The sequence below is a fragment of the Podarcis muralis genome, chromosome 3 (genome assembly GCF_964188315.1).
Source record: "Podarcis muralis chromosome 3, rPodMur119.hap1.1, whole genome shotgun sequence".
Taxonomy (NCBI): domain Eukaryota; kingdom Metazoa; phylum Chordata; class Lepidosauria; order Squamata; family Lacertidae; genus Podarcis; species Podarcis muralis.
The window spans coordinates 21,098,271-21,107,812 of NC_135657.1; the positions used below are offsets into that span (position 1 = coordinate 21,098,271).

Sequence of the window (9,542 nt, forward strand, 5' to 3'; positions counted from 1 at the left end):
CTTTGCAGCTCAGAGAAGTCCTACCGGACTTAACGGGACTTACTTCAGAGAAAGCTCTTTTTTTCTTTTTCTTTTTTGAGAAGTTAAGGGAGCAAAAATTGGCTTAACTCCGAGTGCTTCGGCTTAACGGGCTTGCTAGCTTGCATAAAGGGGTGGAATCACTGAATCAACACGAGAAGAGATTTTTAAAAAACGAAACAGCTTTTCTTTGCGGCTGTTTCTACGTGCAGCAGAGGAAAAACACCAACGTCACTGAATAGATAAGAAAAATGGAATACTGTATTTGATTTTTTTTTAAGAAAGTTTGTACATATAGATAAACACGCAGTAAGGGAAACAGTGGTATAAGTGTCCTACGTGGAGTTTTAGAAGAGACCCCCAAAGCTGCTATTTAAATACTCAAAAATGCTTTTGCATAAGAGGAGGACAGTGGCGCTCTAAGCCTCGTTTCGTCTACCGTTGAGGTCCCTTTTGAAAACCTAGTCCATCACCTCTTGACAACTAAGTTTGTGCAAGGAACTCAAGTCAGGGAAAATGTTTTTCTTTAAAAAAAAAAAAGAGGAGGAGGAGGAAGAAGAAGAAGACGGAGGAGGGGGAGAAGAAAGAAAAGAAGAAAGGGAAAGAAAGAAAGAAAGAAAGAAAGAAAGAAAGAAAGAAAGAAAGAAAGAGGCAAGGGAGAAGAAGGCAAAGGGACAGAGAGAAGAAAAGTCAAAGAGAAGAGCAAATATAATATACAAGCAATTTTCTACACATATATTACAAACTGGGGGAAATGACCGCATCATTAAGATATACATAATTCATATAAAATTTTGAAATAAAAATAAAAATCTGTTACAGTCATAACTATTCTTTTTCCACATTTATAACCAGTACCCACACAGGCAGTGACAGACGTGTAGAAAAAAAGGTGCTTACGAAGAAAATGATTGTCTGTTGAACAAAAGAATAAAAATTCTTAAAAAATAAAAATAAAATAAAAACAACGACGGAGGGGGGGAAAAGGAGGAGGCGGAGCAGGAGAGGGGGGGATGCATTTAGATTAGACCATCGCTTGGACTTTGAGGGGGGGGTGGGATTACAGATCCAGAGAGACAAAGATTGATAAAAACCCAGCAAAAAAGGCGATAAACATTTGTTATTTCCCTCTTCAAAGAGTTCCTTTAAACGTTTTCCTTTTTAAAAAGCATCTCTCTCTCTCTCTCTTTGTACAAATTTGATCGGAGTTTTCCTCCCGTCCCACACCCCAGTCTTTTTTTTCTTTTTTGTTCATTTATTATAGAGAATAGCATATCCCCCCCCCCTTTCCCCAGATACAAATTGAATCATCGTCATGCAAAATGGGTGAGATGCTATCCATGGGAAAGCGCGAACAATAAAATCAAAACGAGGAAAAGAAAAGTAGAGCTGGAACGTGCTTTCGTCCTACAAAGAATACAAATGTCACCTTTCTTTCTTCCTTTCGCCATAATAATATTTATAATAGCAAAGTATGAGCATTAGCATTATTTTTCTCCCCCCCCCCTCCAGAATCAGCAACTGTCCAACTTGTGGTTTGCTCCTTTATGTTTTTATTTTTTTGCCTAAGTGGATGGTTTGTTTCTTATTTCAATCATTTGCTTGGTAAAGGTTTGGGTTTTTAATTCCTTTTTTTTAAAACAACAACAACAACAACTCTTTTAAAGGTCTTTTTGTAATTTTCTCTCTCGTTGTTTCGCTGCTCTGCCTACGAGTGTTCTGAAAGCGGCTCGTTGTTGCTTTCTTTCCTCGGAGGCCGGGGCAGTTCGGAGAGGGGGGCGGCTGCTCTCGCTCGCTCGGGGTAGGTAGGTGGGTGGGTGGAGAAAGGGGGGGCTTATTTTTGCCTTTTTTTCCTGATTGGTTTATTATTATTATTATTATTTATTTATTTCCTCCTTTAAGGGTTTGTTTGTTTTCCTCCTTTTTTATTTGTTATTTTTTTTTGTAGTATTCTGTTTTGTTTTTTGTTCCGTTATCATACATCACATTCTGAGTCGCTGGAGGTTACCGAGAGGATGGACGTGCCCGTCTCGGCTCGTTCCGTCAGGCTGGAGACGCTTGTGGTGGGGCTGGCCGCCGTGGACGGAGACTCCGCCGAGCTGTGGGTAGGGCAGCCCGGTTCTGACAAGGACCGCATGCCGCTCTGTCCGATCGCCTGGTGCTGGAGCCTGCAGGACGCGGGGTTGGGGGTTGGTGGGGAGACAAAGGAAGAGCACACAGATCCTTGCTCAGAAAGGAAAGCCACACAGAAAGGGAAAGAAGCGAGACTCCCCGAAAACGCGGCCCTCGAACGCAGCAATCCAGGCGCGTAAAAGCGCATGGCTAGGGAGGGGACCCGGATCCCAAAGGCGCTTGCCAAGAGGGCGCAACAATCCCGATCTAGCCGGAGACACCTTCCCTTTTTCTCCAGCAAACCCTTCGCTCAAACAACCGCTTAGCCTGGTTTATCGAGAATCTTTCCTTCCTCCCCTCTCTCTTTGCTTTCGGCCTGATCTCAAGCCAGCCACGGGGCCCGCTGCCGCCTTCTCTTTGCTGCCCAGCGCGGCGCTGCAAGCCAGCTTCCTGCCTGCAATGGCCCTCTCTCCCTCCGCAAAAAGTGTTTCAAATCAAAGGAGAGGGGGTGGGGGGTTGTTGTTGGGGGGGGGGGAGAGTTAAAAGCAAGCAAAGGGACTTCGGAGAGATAAGGTCGCTTGGAAAGCACAGAGTAAAAGAAACGCTGTAATTATATTTTTAAAAAGAGCGGGGTGGAGAAGACAGAGGGTTTGCGTAGGAAAGCAATTGGCACGTTCAGAAATGCACACACAGAGAGAGACGCCAAGGCAGGCACATAAACGCACAAACGGGCCGCTATCGTGTTGGTTTGCAAAATATTAGTCCGTTTCAAGCTAACGCTCCCCTTACTCACACTATCTCTATCCCTGTGGCCGGTTTCACTTGCGAGGAGCGGCCATCTGTGGGCCTCGATCTAACCTCTAGCGCATTTGCCGCCGCCGCCGCCGCCCCCATTGAGTGACAGTCCAGCCCTAACAACAAACGTGGACAGTCACAAACGGTGGTCTGTAGAAGCAAAGGGTGGCGCCTTCTCAGATAGCCCCCGTGAATCACTTAAATAAATGCGTACCTATATACGGACATACATACACACTTGCAACACTTTCAAAAAACCCCATAAATAAACAAGCACCCAAACCAAGTGAGGACACTGTTTTGTGGGGAGAGGGTGTCCGGAGAGCAGCATTTCCCAAGTCATCTGCATGCTCAATTTTCTCTCTCTTACACACACACACACACACACACACACACACGTGTATTTTCCAGCAATGCATTTATAGTTTTATTTATTTATTGCTTTTGTTGGGGCCGGCGGCCGAATTCTCAGACTGCCTTTGGAAACATACAGACCGCCAAGAGACAAAGGAATCTCGGCCGCTGCTCTTTATAACAGTCAACAACTAAGTGGATTTCTATAGGGTGGGTGGCTGGGGAAACCAAGCCCAGCGAAAAAACAATCTGCAACCGCAGCAGAATATTCTGAATACTAACACACAAGGCGCTGGACGGTTATGAACTCTTGAGCCGTTCAGATCAAGAGAGCTGGGGGTGGGGGGCGCTGAGTACACTGAGAAGTTGATTGCACACCCCCAAAGGCCAGTGCATTTTTTTAAAAAATGTGTAGGATCAGAGGCAAAAGAAAATAGCCAACAAATAAACAAAACAAACCTTGTGCCGAGCCCTGAAATCCTTTGTAAAATGTTTTGAAAGACAGCCTTCGGGCAACTGGGTCCTGTAAGATTTTAACCCCCCTCTTCACCTCCGCAGTGAAGTGATTTTAAATATATTACATATTTAAATTGCGTTTCTGCACTTTTTATTTCCATACTATTTACTTATTCCCCCCCCCCGTCCCTCCACCGCTGCCTTACAGTTCCTAGTCACCTACTGACAACTCGGTGAGTCAACCCAAACCTTTAGCAACTTTCCGGCTTCTCTGTTATGAGTCGATCTATTCTCCCTCCATTGATGAAGCTGAAAGGTGGTTTTTTATTTTATTTTTATGCTTTCTTGCTTCCCCCTCAACCCCCTGCTCTACGTTTCAGATTAAACTTTACCAAAATATACATTGCTATATAAACTGGGAAAGTCCAATTGGAGGAGGTAAAGTGCCACCCTTTGTTTATATTTTCTGCATTGTTTCATGGGACCCTTAAAATTCTTTGTGATCTTATTTATTTTCAAAGCTATTATTTAAACCCCAACATTCTTAAAGCCACGTTGAGCAATAAGGAATGGCAAGAAGATTCTGCGTGGCACACCGACACAATAAAATCACGCCTGCTCACACAAACCCCTGCATATTTATTTACATACTCATAAACATGCATAACTCAAACTAATGACATCCGGAAACAGAGATAGGAGAGGGCGGATAGCTTAAAAAAATGCTTTCCCTTCATTTTATTTTTATTTCCGCACCCCCGCCCTCTCGCCTGTCTTTCTTTCGGCAAATGAATTTGTTTTGTTTTTTTATATAATTAATAAGAACAATAGAGGAACAGCTGCCTTCTTTTCGCTCTGTGGAAGAACGCTTCGCATTATGATGTTTGTTTAAACTGTTTATAGCTTGGGCGGAGGGGAGAAAAGTTAAGTTGCCAAATACAGCTTTCACGGCACAAATAAAAAAAAATTACATCTAATCCGCACCCCTTCTGCATTTCTCTGCGAGGAGTTGTCCCTGTTGTTATTGTTGATGTAGCAATAACAATCATGGCGGTAAAAATAATAGGCAATCTATGAACAAAAAGAAAGAGGACGTGCGAAAAGGAGAATGAAATTTTTAATTAAATTAAGAGCTCCATCCAGAGCTAAGAGGGTTTACACCCATTCTTCTCAGTTGGTTCCACTGGGTGTGGGGACTCGGCTGCAGATAAAGTCCCTTTATTTTGTGGTTTTTGGATCCCTAGTTAGAGTAGGCACACACGCGCACGCATACACACAGAGAGACATACATTCTGCGTTCAGAAGACTGCAAAGCATTTTACTGAGAGACGGGCTGTCCTATTTAGAACTGTGAAGGAGAGTTTGGAAAGAATGTGAAACTTTGAACGGGTGGCGGAATCGAGTTGCTTCTGTTGAGCAGCCCATTCGGGAAGGGGAAGCGAGCCCTGTCTTTGGCTGTGCTCCCAGGTGGGGAGGGAACCCTCTAAGGGCCTCGTTTTGCTTTTTAACAGAGCCCGCTGACTTCCTTATCCCTGCTGTTGAAGCCAGCCAGCCGTCTAGGACAAGATTTAAGGTCCCCCATATCACACGCACACACACGCAGAACTGAACCCAAAGGCGGTTTTTCAAAGGGTGAAGGGTAGCCGCCCTTGCAAGGCGTTCTCACTCTTGGGAGACTTGCAGGAGGCGAGGCGTCCGATCTAGGCAAGGCAGGCCCCGCGTGGGATGGACGTGGGTTTGTGTCCTGGTTGTGTGAGCCCCGCACTCCCGCTGCCTACCCCCACCTTCAAGCCTCACCCCCTCACACACACACGCCCAGCTTCAGCCGGCTGGCACTGACCTGTTCTTGGCGGCGGCCGCCCGGTCTCTCTGCCTGCGGTTCTTGAACCAGTTGCCCACTTGCGTGGGGGTGAGGCCGGTGGCCTGCGCCAGTTCCCTTTTCTTGCTGGGGTTGGGATAGGGGTCCTGGAGGTACCACTCCCTCAGGAGGCTGCGAGTCCTCTCTTTGAAGCAGTGCGTCTTCTGCTCGCCGTCCCAGATGGTCCTGGGCAAGGGGAACTTCTTGCGCACGCGGTACTTGTCGACGGGGCCCAAAGGTCTCCCGCGGAGCTTCTCGGCTTCCTGGTAGTGCGCTTCCAGCCACATAGCCTGCAGCTTGCCGTGCGACTCCTTGGTGAACTTGTGGTTCTCCAGGATGTGGTAAAGGTCTCGAAAGTTGCCCGTGTGGAAGGCCACCACCGCCCGGGCGCGCAGGATGGATTCGTGCTTGTTGATCGCCTCGCATGCCCCCGGCGCTACCGGCAGCGACCACAAGAAGCGGCCCAGCCTCTCGATGTCGCCCGTCTCCTCCAGCGTCTCGCAGACGCTGGCCACTTGCTCCGGGGAGAAGTTGAGTGTGGGCAGCTGGAACATGGACAGTTCTTCCGGGGCTCCTCGAGAGGCGCCTCCTCCGCCGCCGCCGCCACCGGCGGATCCTCCGCTACAACCGGTGGCGGCACTGCCGCTGCCGCCGCTGCCACCGCCGCTGCCTCCTCCTCCTCCTCCAGGTCCGGAGCTGCTGCCACCGCTGGCCAGAAGGAGCGAGCGGTGGTGGTGGTGCGGGTCGCTGGGGAAGTTTGGCAGGAAGAAGTGGGTGGGATAGAGCTCTAGAGGGGACCTGAACACCATGGGACCCAGCCTGGCGGACGGGGAAGGGGGGTCGGAAAACGAGAGAGAGAAAGAGAAAGAGAAAGAGAGAGAAAGGAAGAGAGAGAGAAAGAGAGAGAGAGGAGCTGGATCAAAGCGAAAAGAAAGGAAGACAGGAAGACGGAGAAGGCGCAGAGAAAGAAGAAGAGGAAGAGGGGAGGGACAGGGGGATCACGCACCCCACGCGCATCCACACCCGCACCCGCACGCGCAGCCACATAGAGACCCTCATCCAAACGCACACACGCACTCAGCCGCGCGCGCGCACTCCCCTCTCTCTCTCATACACGCACACAAACACCCTCACTCACTCCCACCACCTTTCACACACACTCGCACACGGGCAGGCAGGCACCGGCTCGCTCGCTCACTCACACGCACACGCGTGCCCAGGCGGGCGGGCAGGCAGGCATCCGCGCGCTGCTGCGGGCTCTCTCCACACACACACACCTCCCGACCCGGGCGCCGCTGCCGCCGCCGCCGCCGCCGCCGAGGCGCAAAGCGATTCAGTGATTCGGCCGCGATCGCCCTAATGACAACAGACTCATAATATCTCTCCTAAATCCACCGTGAGTGCAGCGCCGAAGCATTTTGTTTCGCTTTTCTATTGGCCCGCCGGGTGTCGTTGTGGCGTCGCCATGGCAGCGCCCTGCCAATCACTGTCAGGCCTGCCAATCATGGGGGACTACGTAAGAAAAAGGGCTCTTACCACGGCGCCCAAAGGCGAAGGGGAGGGGAGTTGGGAAGGAAGAAGCCAGCCAGCCAGCCAGCCGGGAGGAGGGGCGGGGGGGGGAGGGCATCGGAGGAAAGCTTGTGTATGTGTGTTAATCTTTGCAACTCCTAATCTTAGCACTTCCACTTCTCTCGCTGCGTCTCTCGTCCCCCCCCCCCCTCCAACACTCCCCACCATTCCATTCCCTAAATAAAAATGGTTTTTAAATAAATTCTTTGGTGGGAGGCGGATGCGCAAGGCAGTGCGCAGCGCCTCGTTTGAATGGGATCAGCAATTACACGCGGAATATGACCGCCGCCTTTCAGAAGAACCCCCCCTTTGAGCTAAAGGAAGCGAGAGGAAAGCGGGGAGAAAGTAGAGAAAACCAAGAGACCTGGGCCAACCAGCCCGCCCTGAGCTGGGTCTTCGAGAGAAAGGGCTCCGAACGGAGACCATTTACACATGATTTGCACGTAGTTGCGCTTCATTCTGCCTATCTGAGCACTAATAGCGCCGGGGAAGAAAAGCTAGATGAGATCATTAGGCCCATCCTCAGGCCGCTGACCCTGCCAGGAGCAGCATCTAAATGCAGGGGAGGCGCGGGGAGGGTGGGGTGGAGTGGAGGGAGAAGGAGGAGAGGGTGAGCTTGCTATGTACCGTATTTCCTCTCTCCTTCTCCCTCTCTCCCCCCTGCCCTCCACCCCACCCCGCTCTGAGTTTCTGAGAGGCTGGCCTCACAAGACAAAACTTTGCCAAACTCGTTTTTTTCCCCTTGGATCGCCGGGATCTGGTGCTGGGAGAGTCCCAAGAAGGAACCGCGGGAAACTGAGGCCGACGGGACTGAGTTCCAAATCGGGCTGCGAACTCCCACGCGCCTTTCACCCGGGAGAAAACGCCCCACGCAGCCAGTGGAGCTCTGGCTTCCGAATGTGGCCACCACAGGCCACCCTCCGCAGTCTTGACGCGCGGGGCCACAGGAGACTCCAATCCAGCCTTCTTTCTTTGTTTATTTGTTTGTTTGTTTGAGGATTGTGGCAGACATAATTACGCTCTGGTGAATTCTTTTTCAGGGGCCGGGTGGGTGGGCTCGGATTGCAGCCCAGAACTTCCCCCAAACTGGTCCTCATTCCCTCCCCCGCGCGCCCCTGGACGCTGCTCACGGATTTTCTTCCCGCAGACCTTTCGCCCTACCCAAGCGAGTTTCGTAAACCCACCGGAGATATTGCCCTGATATAATATCCTCAGGATTGGTTGCATCTCTTCGTAGGTTTCTCACCCGTCTCAATTCTTTCTTTCTTTTTTAAAGGTCGAAGAGTAATCAAAATATTCGGGGAGGGCGGAGTCTGGTGGAAACCCCATATTTACACCTATATCTATAGGTGAAAACAAATCGCTGCATGCTTATCTCTGGCCCTAAAGCTAAGCCGGCCTTTTCCGTCCAGCCGCCTGCCTCCATTTATCCTTTAGGTGCGTTCCTTTTAAGGCGATTTTAATCGGCATCTTGAGCTGGTAACTCCTTTTGTTTGGTAGCTGCGGCTATGGAAGTGTGATTTACAGAGATTTGTACGGGTCATGGATGTCTTTCCAGCCTTACTGTGTATATTTAGACAGGACTTTGGTTGGTGTTAAAAAGTGTATATTTTGAATGGGTTCACACACAGTAGCAAAACAATGCGGACATTGTCAAGGCATGTAGAACGCGTATTGAAACGCAGCATCCAGACTTTTCCTAATCTGCCCTCAATAAAGCTGAAATAATTATCCTAAGCCGTCTTTCTAGAAGAAGGGGGGGGGGAATCATTGAGGAATTCAAAACTTTTTTTAAAAAAAAACCTTGGGGGGGGGGGAGAAACTTTGCTCTGCATTCCGATGCAGATCTAGTAGTACGAGGGGAGGGCTAGGGGGGGTGAGACATGGAGCCCAAACTCCTTGCAGACATCAATGGGAGCGGAGAGGGAAGAGGTGGGGGCAGATGTACAATTAAAATGGGGAAACATCGCGTGACTTGGCTTATTCGGGGGGGATAATCATCATCATAATTCGCAATGCTGCAATGAGAGAGTGAGAGAGAGAGAGTCTTTAACCGGACTCCCAAACTGGTCGGGATCTTTTCACTGCGCAGCCCCCATGAAATAAATGCCAAGTGGCAGATGAATAGGTCCAGTTGGAATAGCTATTGGACTGGAAGATCCTGGCTGGATTATGTATTCATCACTTCTCTAGCAAACTGTCAACGGGGGTGTGCTACGTTGGTTCATATTCCTAATGAAAACAACTCACCCTCTTAATTTTTAGTGATGTACTTAAACACTTCTGTTAACATATTTGCCGGGAGGGGTGGGCTGGGGTGGGAGCCGAGGAATCCTTCCCTCGCCATCCTCAGTCCCTTGACCCAGCTCAAATTTCAGCC

At 49.6% G+C, this 9,542-nt stretch overlaps 1 protein-coding gene across 1 annotated transcript; it reads right to left on the reverse strand.

Annotated features, from left to right (window-relative positions):
* Positions 1-257: 257 nt before the first annotated feature.
* Positions 258-7,004, reverse strand: SIX3 (SIX homeobox 3). Its single transcript, XM_028724826.2, has 2 exons — positions 5,576-7,004; positions 258-2,186 (listed from the first exon to the last, which is right to left on the reverse strand). The coding sequence occupies exons 1-2, from the start codon at positions 6,400-6,402 to the stop codon at positions 1,994-1,996; spliced, it is 1,020 nt and encodes a 339-aa protein (XP_028580659.1). The 5' UTR covers positions 6,403-7,004; the 3' UTR covers positions 258-1,993.
* Between the last annotated feature and the right edge of the window lie 2,538 nt (positions 7,005-9,542).